Raw genomic sequence first — 13,232 nt, 5'->3', positions numbered from 1 at the left:
AGCAACTTCTTGATCTTCAACGGTGTGGATGAAACCTCCATTCTGAAACAACCTAAGATCATTAGAAACGCCGGAAGAATACCCTATACCAGCCCAGGATTTATTATCTTCCAACTTTATCATTTTCCCCAAACCATTAGTTGCACCATGCTCGATGGCCAACTTTGCGTCATTGTAGGAGACAAATGAAAAAAGTCCTTTCCTTGAAGGCTCAGCAATAGATAAGGCTTGGAACAGAGTTCCAACCTCATCATCAACATCAATGTAGGAAAAGGAAGACAAATGGCTGACCAAGAGACTCTTCTCTCCCCCTATCACCACCAACTTTTTGTTCTTAACAAACTTCAACTTTTTGTGTAGGGTGGATGTCACGACACCTGCCTCGTGAATCCAAGGTCTACCAAGGAAACAACTATATGACAAATGTATGTCCATAACTTGGAAAGTGATATGGAAATCACTAGGTCCAATCTTGATCGGGAGGTCTAATTCACCAATCACAATTTTACGTGATCCATCAAAAGCTTTTCCTACCACTCCACTTTGCCTCATGGGAGGCCCCTAATATGAAAGTTTGGCAAGAGTGGATTTTGGTAATACATTGAGTGATGACCCTGTGTCCACCAACACATTGGACATGGCATCGTCTTTACAATTCATAGATATATGTAAGGCCAAATTGTGGTCTTTTCCCTCCTCGGTAAGATCATCATCACATAAGCTCAAATTGTTGGAGGCAGTTATATTTGCAACAATGCTATCAAACTGTTCAATTGCGACATCGTGATTCACGTATGCCACATCCAACACCCTTTGCAATGCTTCACGGTGTGGCTCTGAATTCATCAACAAAGATAGGAAATATATCTTTGATGGAGTTTGAAGCAACTGCTCTACAACATTGTACTCACTCCTCTTGATGACCCTTAGCATATCATCACCATCCTCTTTCAACATTCCAGACTGGCCAACCAGGATAGGAGCTTTATCCGCTTTGACAACAACAAGGTCAACACCCTTCACAGCAGGAACAAACTGATTTGAAGAAGAAGTCCCCACAGGACCGGCATGATTGACAACATCTCTCTTCACGACGTCTTCATGGGATTTCGGTTGAGCCGAGAAAACACGACCACTACGGGTCACTCCACTAACATCAGAAATACTTACCACAGAGGTTGAGGGCAACGACACCTCCTTCCCATCCTCCAGCATAACAGCATTATAACGGTAAAGGACCGCTCTATCTGACACACACGTGACAAGACCCGCTGGCTTAATCACAAGAGTTGGCACCACCTTCTTCTTGCTGCCATCATACTTAATAACAAGAGGGTCAGGAATCTTGAATACTGGAGTGATAAAATCAACTTCGTCCTCATTACGATTTTGAAGTATCTCGATCATCCCTTGGTCTAGCATCTCTTAAATGTCCTTCCTTACTTTGCGACATCCTTTTTCAATGACAGTACACACATGTTATCTATCATGATCATGCTCATAATGATTGTGCTCATACAACAGCTTATGCATCTCTACCAAGGATTGCCTTATGTCTTTCACATAAAGGACTTTGTATTTTCTAGGGCACCCCTGAACCATATTGGAAACTGCCTTCCCATGCTCGGGCAATGGGTTCTTCTTGACATTTGGGCCTACATCCTCAAAGAATAGTATCCCACTCCTCACAAGGTCTTGCACCTTGGTCTTCAACGGAAAACAATTCTCCACGTGATGTCCGGGAGCACCGGAATGATACACACAGTGAAGTTCGGGCACAGCAGGAGGATCACGTGGAGTTATCAACTTCCTATCAATCAAGGAAGGATACAGTTCAGCGTAGGTCCTAGGAATCGGGTCAAAAGTCACCCTCTTCCTCTCATAATTGCTGGTGCTGTTGTTATTATTGTTGCGAGGTTGGTAAGCCTGTTGTTGTTGACGAGATTGTTGTTGTGGTTGTTGAGCTTCTCTGAAAACAGGTGTTATATGAGCCACCTGGTGTTGGTTGACGGCTAGTCGAACTTCTTTCCTCCTCACAGTGGGCCTTCTCTTGATATGGGAAGAAACATCATGAGTCTCCCCTTCTTTCTTCCTGGCAAATCCGTCATATTTCTTTGCCGAATTGTCCTCACGGGACATACTTCCTTCTCAGACTCCCTCTTCTAGCCACATACCCATATTTACCATTTCGGTAAAGTCCGAGGGAGCACTAGCAATCATGCGCTCATAGTAGAAAGAGCTCAAAGTCTTCAGAAAGATATTTGTCATCTCCTTCTCCTCCAAGGGTGGCACTATCTGAGCTGCCAACTCCCTCCACCTCTGGGTATATTCCTTGAAGGTTTCTTTATCCTTCTGGGACATTGCCCTCAGTTGATCTCTGTCTGGAGCCATATCCAAGTTGTATTTATACTGTTTCGCAAAGGCCTCTCCTAGATCATTGAAAGTGCGGATGCTTGCACTCTCTAGCCCCATATACCAACGAAGCGCAGCACCTATCAGGTTATCCTGAAAGTAGTGAATCAGCAGTTGATCATTATCTGTCTGGGTCGACATCTTGCGATCATACATAATAAGATGACTGAGTGGACACGTGTTTCCCTTGTACTTCTCATAGTTCAGCATCACTCTTGCCAAATAGATCTTTGCCTCTCAATGTTTTTAGTTCCTTGCGCAGCTAAAGGAATTGATCCTTCATCTAATCCATCTTTTCATACACGTCCGGGCCCTCAGATGGCTCGAAATGATAGATTGTATCTTCAACTCGCAGCAAAGTGTGCACAACGGGAGGTGGCACAGGCATGACTGGGCTAGATGTCGGGATAGAAGCAAAAGTGGGAGCAAAACCCTCTGGTACAAAATTAGATGACATTCCCCATCGGAATCCAGCAGGCATACTAGGAGCGAAGTGGGCGGTGGCAGCAGGCACTATTGGGGTAACCACTTCAGAGATGACTGTCCTCGCGGGAGGAGTTGCAAGAGTTGGAGAAGCTTGACTTTGAGCGGCAAGAACTGACTCCATCATGGCAGTCATCTTGGCAATCTCCTCTTTCAGATCTCTGTTCTCTTGCTCAAGGTGTTCCATGATCTTCTGATGATTTGCTAGGGTGTTGTACCGGTGCGTCAGTTTGTCTTCAAAATAAATGAAGAGCAAAGAGTTAGACCACTGTATCGAGAGCTCGGAACCAAAACCTGCATATGCATATGATGCCTGCAATGCTTGTGCATATGATTTTTTTTATCATAGGAACTTTATAAGGATCTACTTGCAAATGTTTTGAAATTATTGAACTTTTTAAGACATATGTGGAATACTCATAGTAATATAATATTTGGAATCTTTTTACACCAAAGAAGTAGTACAGTCTCGGTAACCAAATACAATACAAGAGGAAAGGAGAATAAACATCCTATGGAGCCCTAGAAACAGTCGTCTAAAGCCTTCGAGATCAGAAGATACGTCGCACGAAGCCTCTTAACCTCTCTCTCATAAGCTGCTTCCATGTCGGCCTTCTCCTTGGAGAGATAATCATATCTCTTCTTCCAAAACCTAGATGAGTGAGGCAGGAGAGAAGTAACCACATCATCGGGTTCATCAATAACCTGATGCTATAGAAACTCTATCATTGCATCCTTATCCTTGAGTTGCTAAAGATGCTCCTCACGCTCACGAACCCAAGCACGCAAACGGTCTTCGTCTCTCAACTCCTCTACTCCTTGATTAGGGAGGGTTGAAGACCCAACCATAATCATAGGGGTAGGTCTTGAATACTCGTACGGCATGCGGTACTCGAGGGCTCTCTTCCTTACCCAAGAGGTGTAAGGCTCCAAAGCAACACAATTCTTCGGACCAAGCTCATTCCTCCCTTTCCTATGAACCTTGCGCCAGGCGCGGACCATCCTATCCTTCAGGTTTTGGGGATCTTTACCCTCTTGAAAGAATGAGCCTTCCGACGAAATGTTGTTAGGTTTCTCCTTTAAGGGGAACCCAAGCTGATGGCGAGCCAAAGCAGGGTTGTAGTTAATTCCACCATATGTACCAAGAAGAGGTACATTGGAGAACTCACCACAAGAATCAATAATTTGAACGCCATCATAAACACGATTATACCAAGAAATATCATCATTAGTGAGAGACATAAGTCTCGTGGACCACCGTAGACATCCCTTGTTCTCCTTGAAGGCAAGCGTCTGAGGCAAGTGCGAAATAAACCACTTGTGCAACAGAGGCAAACAACATACAATGGAACCACCACCCTTCGCATTCCTCATATGCAAAGAGAAATATGTGTCACCCAACAGAGTCGGAACGGGATTAAGAGAAAAGAAAATCCTAATAGCGTTCACATCCACGAAGTTGTCGATGTTGATAAATAACACTAGCCCATAGATGAGGAGTACACATATGGCTTCAAAGGCTTCCTTACTCATGGCCTTCCCAAACAAAGTAGCTTTGGCAATCAAAAAATCTGACGAGAGACCTTGAATTCCACCTTTCATAGTCATATTGGCAACAATGTCAGATACCTCCAAGTGAAGCATGTCAGCAATCTCTTGAGAGGACGGAATCTTCTCTAAACCATTGAACAACATCTAGTCAAGAATAGGTATACCCACATGATAAGCATACTCTTCTAGCGTAGGAAAAAGCTGGAAATCCGGAAAAGTGAAGTACCGATACAAAGGATCGTAGAACTGCACCAACACACTCATCAAACCCTCATCCACCTTAGTAGAGAGAATAGCTAGCAGTTTCCCATGGCGAGCTTTGAACTCCAAGGGCTCTAATACATAAGATGTCAGACGCCTTAACTCTTTCAAGTCGGGTTGCCTGAAACTGTACTTCTTCATATTCCTTCTTTGCTTATCCATGTCTGAAAAATTGCAAATAGACCTCTTAAGTTCCTTGTAAAATCTTTATTATCGATGACATGAATGCGAATGGATGCATGAATGCATGGATGCAACAAACACACTCAAGGATCAAGCAAGTCACACCACACAAAGGTCACGGGATGGCTCAAGTCATCGTCAATATCAATCATCCATTTTGGTGGATTATGGTTTACACCTTATCAACACCCAAGTTCTATTGATATTGAGGATATACGAGAACGGATCGACCGCGAATCACGGGTTTGTTCTAAGTCACGAGCATGGAGTCTTGGTTAAGAACCACCCAACAGGAGTGTACTATGGTTAAACCTGACAATCATGTTCTAAAAGGTTCCCATAGTCATCATCTCATCTTTCGGATATTATCGGATAAAACGACTACTCGTCCTCCAAAAATATTCTCAAGAGAGACTCTTATGAGTGTAGTATCATGTAACAATCACCTCAAGTCTTACACTTGAACGACCTTCGCACTACATCCTAAAATAGGCCAAGATGGGCTAGGTATCTAAGGTCCTTGGTTTCTAAGGTTCATATTGGAAAGAGTAATGCCTAACCATGACTACTCATGTGACATTAGTGATCCCAATAAAAACCTCCACGAAGTGAATGGACTTGCAAGATAACTTGTTAAGGAATAACTCCACACAAGTCAACCAAACTATGCCATTCTCCTATCATAAGTGCACTCGAGTTCGGGTATAGAACTCATCTCACAAGAAACCCCCAAGCATACAAGTAATTAATATATCAAGTAACTCAAACATTACAAACAATACATTCATCCCAAATTTGCACAAAAATATGTGACAAATAAACATACAACACATACAAGCAAAAAGTAGGCTAAACCCACGGGGCTAGTGATAGTCCCCAGTAGAGTCGCCACTTTTTTGTAGCGGGGTTTTTGAAACTTTTAGGTTTATTGACTAAACCAAAAGTCAACATATAATTTAAGTCGCCACCGCACTTTTATTTGTCCAAAGGAGAGGCTAAAAAGCGAACAAAAGCCAAGTAAGAAGTTTTTCAAATAAAAAAAACTAATAAAAATGTCAGAGATCTAGGTAAGGGGGTTGGTTATGAAATGGGAAGGTCTTACGCACCCAAAACATCCTTAGTACTCTAAGGGAACCCTTTTTAGAAATATGTGTTCTAGGTTGGTATTTGTTGAAAGATTTGTACAAAAGATTGGAGGGATGAGAAGAGAATAGATTATATTTACAAATTTTGTTGTTTGAATGGATGAACCCATTGCCTACGTACCATCACAAAGGAAACCTCGTAGTTCGGGGTAAAAATCTCAAAGATTGGTGAATTGATTTGATCAAAAGCCTTAAGGTCCTTTGTTATCAAAAGGAGAAAACTCAACCTAAACCAATAATCCACCATGTGAGGAAGACTTCAACATGTGAGTGAGGGGTTAACCCTATAATAAGCATGGAAGGATTATAATCCAATCACTAAGGGTGAGGTGTTATTTACATCAACCACTATGATAACTCAAACCTATGACTAATGTTTTTGAAAAGGTTTTAACAAGGTGGCCATTGGAACCATAAAACAACTTGAAATTGGTTATATTTACAAGTTAGATATATTTATAAAATGAAGTCAGAGTTGGATTAAGATTTATTTACAATGAGTATTTATAAAAATGAGTTTTGAAAAGTCAAATGCTTAAGGCCTAGGTTTCTAATATGAAACAAAGTCAAAGTTTTGAAAATTATTTTAGGCTTAGTTAGAGTGGGGAGAAGAGAAGAAGGGTTATTCCTAAAGCATACAAAGATAAGAGGGGAAAGAAAGACCCTTGGAGTTCCTTTTCTTGAAGTCATATAGATGACTCAAGATTCTCCTTTCCTTTGAACTTAGCACACAAACAAGCAATCAATAATTTGAATTCAAGCTCCTAGGATCTCCATTTGGCTTGGCTCTTAACTTGGCTATTCATGATAATGGTCCTCTTTTCACAATCTCAAGATGGGATCCCTATCACACAAAAGCAAACATCAAAAAGTTCACAACACAATAAAGGGAATGGGCAAAGAAGAAGTTTGGAGGAGAAGTCCTTTTGAAGTCAACTTTGAGTTTTAGCATTCTAAAGGCATGAGGCCTAGTTGCTCTTCAACAAATTTTGCATTCTAAAGGCATGAGGCCTAGTTGCTGTTGAACTCCTTTAAGCATGGGTAAGTCCTAATTCTAAGTCCTTTCTCCATTTGCATTTGGTTCACACAAAACAAACACAAAGCAACACAAAATAGAAATATATTTATATACAAGAATAGGCTCAAATGAGCAAAAGAAAAATGACATAAACATAAAATATGTGCTCAAGTGAGCAAAGATGAAAATCAATATGAATAATGAGCAAGAAATAAATGACATTAAAAGTAAATGGCAAGAAATTAAAAGCTCAAATTAAAGTTAGTAGTTAGTAAGGTTATGTTAGCTTGTCATAAGACAATGTAGCGCTATGTTAAGCAATCGTAAGTGGACTAATGTAGTAGTCACACCTATCTGAGGTTGGTCAATAAGAATATAGGCAAAGAACACAAGTTAGAGATCATGACTAGTAAGCCAAGCTCCATAAACCTGCCATGCCAAACAAAAGGGAAGGGCCTTGTATTGACTTTTGGTTATTTGCTTGACCAAGAAGCAACCTATCTTGGACACAAAACAACTCACTTGATCATGGATCAAGTTGAGTTTGGTTTGGATCAAAGAAGGTTAAACTTCTCATTTGTCACACTACAACAAACAAGACCTTAGACAGCGCTTTTTTTAGCCTTAGACAGCGCTTTAAAGCGCTGTCTAAACCTCCGCTGCTAAAGGTTTAGACAGCGCTTTTTTAAATCTTAAAAGCGCTGTCTAAGCCCCCCCCCCCCCTTAGACAGCGCTTTGGCCAAAAGCGCTTTATAAGACCCTCTTATTTTAAATTTTTTAGGTATACCTTAGACAGCGCTTTTGAAAAGCGCTGTCTAAGCCCCACCTCCTTAGACAGCGCTTTGGCCAAAAGCGCTTTCTAAGACCCTCCTATTTTAATTTTTTTAGGTATACCTTAGACAGCGCTTTTCAAAAAGCGCTGTCTAAGCCCCCCCCTTAGACAGCGCTTTTGCCTAAAGCGCTTTCTAATCCCCCCCTTAGACAACGCTTTTTACAAAAGCGCTGTCTAAGGTATACGAAAATTTTTGAAGCTTTTGTTTTAAACCACATTTTTTCCAGGTTTATAAACCAGAATTTCTACCTGTTTTCAACCAGATTTTGACAGACAATTATCACATTTTATATATGCCATTTTGGCCTTTTTTCTACCAATTTTTGGCTAACAAATATATATATATACCAATTCAAACCAATTTTGCCTTAAATGTATCAAAATATATACAAATTTATGTACACATTTACAAGTCATAACATATACTACAAATGTACACATTAATTACACAAATTTATGAACAAACATTGAGCTTTATCATGAATTGACACCACTCCTCTTTGATTTCGTCCACTTGATCCTTTGTATAAAATGCACACTTGAATTCATCAAAGTACTACATAATAATATAACATATTTTGAATTAATTCCAACTATTTAATTATATGAGATATGTGTAAATATAAAAATAACTCATAAGTTAGAAATACATACATCGGTGCGAATCTTTAATCGGCCCAAAGCAAGAGTATCTCGCATAAACCTCAACATGAAATACCCGCAATCTATTTGATTACGTTGTTGAGGACACTACATATGAAAAAAAAATATGGATTATAAATCCTAAGTTTTATCAAGTGTCATCACTAATATAATAAAAAATGTGGTAATTAAAAATATACCGCCACTTTAATCCATGTAATGGAGTTGGCGCCCCTCCTTGAGGTTTGGATATCTCGTTGGGCCCGAAAAGCTTGTAGGACGCTAATAAAATAAAAATGAAGCAATTAGAACAATTCACATAAACTAAGAAAAATTTTGAACATTCTCACTTACGTGTCAATTAGGACCTTCATATCCGGGTATGTTGTCCAATCATTTCCTAACGAGTCAAGATAATACACAATTTCTCGGATAGGATTGATTGCGAGCAACAACCAATGTCCACTGTAATGATTAGGCAAATGTTAGATGGTAACTTGGAAAATAATTATAATAGATGAATTTAGAATGAAATGCTAACCCGGTATTAAACGGTATAAAAAACAACTTCTCCGCATCTTTATTGTCCATGAGGATCCGTATATAAAACCAATAATAACAAGAAATCCTTAATGTGTATATATGTCAAATACATAATTTAAGCAAATAGTTCAATTTAAGACAATTATATGTAATTACCTCTGGAATGTTCGGCTGAAAGGTACAGTTGATACTGTCTTTGTCCGAAGCATCTTTGTATACTGTTGAGGCGCTAGCCTCTCTTTCTCTCCTCAATGCATCAAGCTCAGCTTGCATGGCTTCCAATCTTGCATGAAGCTCCCGATTACTAGGAGCCCATTAGGTTCTATAAGCTGTCCCTGGTTGCTCCAATAGACATCTAGTATGATGCCTCGAGATCTTCCTTGGACCACCCTTCTCATTACTGTGATGCCTCTTCGAATTTCTTCTTCCGCGGATACTTTTTTACTAACTTCCTCATGTTGGTCATCAGCCATGTCTAACCTGTAATAAACCAAGGAAACCATCAAATATCAAATATAACTTATAATCAAAGCAATTGAAAACAAAAAAATAAAGAAATCATGCATTATCAGATATAACTTATAATCAAAGCAATTGAAAACAAAAATATAACGAAATCATGCATTATCAGATATAACTTATAATCAAAGCAATTGAAAACAAAAAAATAAAGAAATCATGCATTATCAGATATAACTTATAATCAAAGAAACCATGTGCGTCTACAATCTCTTCAACTCGATCACAATCATATGTTTCCGTGTACTTCTTACTGAGTAACATCCTCCATTGTAGACACTTGATTCTCTGTAAGATTCTCAACATACACACCTGATTTGACACCTAATATTATTTTAACACATTTCTTTTCTAATTTTTAATTTTTAAAATTCAATTTAAGTCAAACCTAAAAATATTCCTAGTAACTTTATTCATTAGTCAAACACATTGAGAGGAATAAAGTTCCTGGCAATAACATTCCTAGAAATCATATTCCCAGGATTATAATTTTATTCCATTAAACAAACACACCCTTAATCACAGCGACCAAGTTCTCATTATTTTCATTTTGCTTCATCTGCATCTCTCTCTAAGCTATTCTGATGCCAATCATTTGCTTTTCTAGAGCATCTAATACTGCTTCCACTTTGGTGTTAGTATTTGATCCTGTAAAGTGATGATCCCCTCAAGAATCCGGCAGGTCATACCAGTTTGATGTGAACCCGGATTACAGAAACAGTAAATGGAAGAAAATATAGTAGTAATGGAAAACAAGTGTGTATCATTTCTATAAATCAGAGGAAAATCAATAGAATGATCCTATTGTCCACAGAGCTATGCTCCTTCAGAAAACCAATGCTCTCTTGCCTTAACAGCTGAGTAATTTTCTTCATGCCAATCTCTCTCTACTCAGCACACCTATAACAGAATTCCACTACATCATTAGCCTCTCTCTTTCTCTCTCTGCCACCAGTGTTATCAAATTTCCCCACCATGGCCGCTATGGCGGATTTACGTGGCGGTTTTTGGGCTCGCCAAAATGGTAAATATCGGCTGCTATTGCAGGTTTTTCCGCAATAAAGGCACCGCAAAGTGACCGGTATGGCAGGATTTTGCCTCTCCGTCATGGACCGCCATCAACAACACTGTCTGCCACACGGACAATCCCACTCTCCCCTTTCCTTTTCTTCAAGCTTCAACCCACTGCATATTAGCTTTAGGGTTGTTGTGTAACGGTCCATTTGGCCCAGAATTCTCATTTGGGGTTCTAACATATGCACCTTACAAAATTTAGTTACTATTTACACGTGCAAAAATAGATAATAAACTAGACATCACATAATCTAGCTCAAAAGGATGAAAAAGAAGCTGGTCAAATACTACTAAACATTTTGAACTTTTGTATTTACTTTAAAAAGGCAATTCTGAAATGCCTCTTTACAGTAGGTAAACTGTTATAGCTAGCCAGATAAATCTTTGCAAGTAAACAAACCTTTAAAGTATAGTACAGGAGGTCAGACATCCTAAATCCCTCATAAGCCATAAAATCGTCAGAATTCAGGCCATGGAAAAACTTTAGACTGGTATAACATTGGCGATTCATATGCATATATTCCTCAAACAAACAAGAGTATTCCGTAATTCAACACAAATAAAAAGTTGAGGTACCTTCTCAGCTTGAACCACAACCATGAGACGACCAAGTATCTCTTGATCAGATAGTCGCGAAAATCTCACAATTGCACACCTACTCTGAATCGGCTCAATAATCTTAGACGATGTATTGCAAGCAAGCGTGAAACGAGTAGAATTAGAATATATCTCCATCGTCCTTCTTAAAGCTTGATGTGCTCCAGATGTCATACTGATTCGAGTCCAAAAAAAAATGTTACAACAAAACTAAAATCCAATGAAAACAATAATGAATAAAGTAAGAACATTAATTGAATTAAATCACCGCCAAAATATAAAATAGACCTGTCAGCTTCATCGAGTATAACAACTTTGTGTCGGCCTGGAGGAAGTGTTACTTTCTTTTGAGCAAACATCTTGATCTTGTTCCTCACAACATCTATTCCTCTACAGCAGCAAAAAAAATGTGAATAGCTTGGTTAAACACTGTAACATCATTATTTCATGTGCAATAAGGGGAAAATTCGATACCTATCATCTGAAGCATTTAGTTCAAGAACAGCTTCTCTGTAATTGGGACCGAGAAGCTCGTGCGCAAGTGCGAGGATGCTAGTGGTTTTTCCAGTTCCAGGAGGACCCTAAAAAATGACAATAACAAAATTGGGAATTAGGGCACAGTGAAAAACTAAAGAGTGAGAGAAAACGAATGAGTGAGTGTGATGAATTGAAGAGTGGGGATGAGTGGTTTACTGATAAAATGAGGTTGGGCATGTTGCCGTCACGAGCGATGACTTGGAGCCGGGAGACGGCGTCTTCATTGCCGACGATGTCGACGACCTTGCTGGGTCGGTAATTCTCAACCCATGGTACGTCGTAGTTTGCGCTGTTGCTTGAGGATGACGATGCCATGCTGTGATGCTGAATGCGAATAGCAAAACCCCGGACAAACCCTATATGACAAACTTGGAGGGAATTTCTAATTTCTAAGGTGGGAAAGTTTTTAGGGATACTCTTCCTAATTTATTTTATTTTTTAATTGAAAGACTTTAAACAGCGCTTTCTCAAAAGCGCTGACTAAGGTCTATATTTAAAAGCGCTTTCTAAAAGCGCTGTCTAAGGGGGGGTCTTACACAGCGCTTTCTAAAAGCGCTGTCTAAGACCCCCCCTTAGACAGCGCTTTCATATTTTTTTTAGAACATTTTCAGTGTTTTATTTTTATTTTAACCTTAGACAGCGCTTTCTTTTAAAAGCGCTGTCTAAGATGCGCTGTTAAAAAACCTTTTTGGCGTAGTGTCAAGACCAACCTCAAGACTTTAACTCATCGGCAATTGATGGAAAGAAAAGGGATGAAGATGAAAGGGAGGGGAATAAGAAGACAACAACCAATCCCAATTGATCAAAGTTGATTCAAATCAACTTCAATCAACACCAAGCAAAAGAGAAATGAAGATAACAAGTCAAAGAGTCAATGATATTTTTTTTGGCATTTTTTGAATTAAAATAAAATACAAATAAAAAGTAAACAAATAAGGTTGAACCTCAAATTCAATTCAAAGAAACTTCAAAATGTCCAATTAAATTCTCATAGGTTCAACATAGTCAAACAAGCTTTGACTAATTTTCTCACAAATTTTTGAAATCAGAAAGTAATTAAAAAAAATAAAAACAATTAAAAATAACATAATATGAATTAAAATCTCAAATAATCTCAAAACAATCAAGAAATTGTTGAGACTATTTTTCATTGACTTATCATGATCCATAGATGCTATGAAAATATTTTTGGATTTTTTAAAAGTCAGAAAGTATTTTAAAATGAATTAAAAGTATTAAAAATCAAGTAATTCATAATAAATATCAAATGAAGTCACAAAAATAATTAAAAATCATAATATGAAACTAGGTTTTTCAAGATTTTTTTTGGAATTGGTCTCATATTTTTCTGACTTCAAATGAACTTGTAATGAATTTTTGAAAATAAAAGGAATTAACAGAAAATAAAAAGAAAATTGAATAAATGGAAAATGCA

The 13,232-nt window shown here is 38.6% G+C and overlaps 1 protein-coding gene across 1 annotated transcript in view; it reads right to left on the bottom strand.

The window, feature by feature from the left end:
* LOC127101982 (uncharacterized) overlaps positions 1-12,146 on the bottom strand; it is a 73,032-nt gene extending 60,886 nt beyond the window's left edge. Inside the window, exons 1-4 of the mRNA XM_051039407.1 lie at positions 11,954-12,146; positions 11,735-11,841; positions 11,549-11,650; positions 11,240-11,435 (exon numbers count right to left, since the gene is read on the bottom strand). Of these exons, the coding sequence (XP_050895364.1) occupies positions 11,240-11,435; positions 11,549-11,650; positions 11,735-11,841; positions 11,954-12,112 (564 nt within the window). The 5' untranslated portion in view covers positions 12,113-12,146. The remainder of the gene's footprint in view (positions 1-11,239; positions 11,436-11,548; positions 11,651-11,734; positions 11,842-11,953) is intronic.
* Positions 12,147-13,232: the final 1,086 nt, after the last annotated feature.

Source organism: Lathyrus oleraceus, chromosome 1 (assembly GCF_024323335.1).
Source record: "Lathyrus oleraceus cultivar Zhongwan6 chromosome 1, CAAS_Psat_ZW6_1.0, whole genome shotgun sequence".
Classification (NCBI taxonomy): Eukaryota; Viridiplantae; Streptophyta; class Magnoliopsida; order Fabales; family Fabaceae; genus Lathyrus; species Lathyrus oleraceus.
This window is presented reverse-complemented; position numbering and strand designations above follow the sequence as displayed.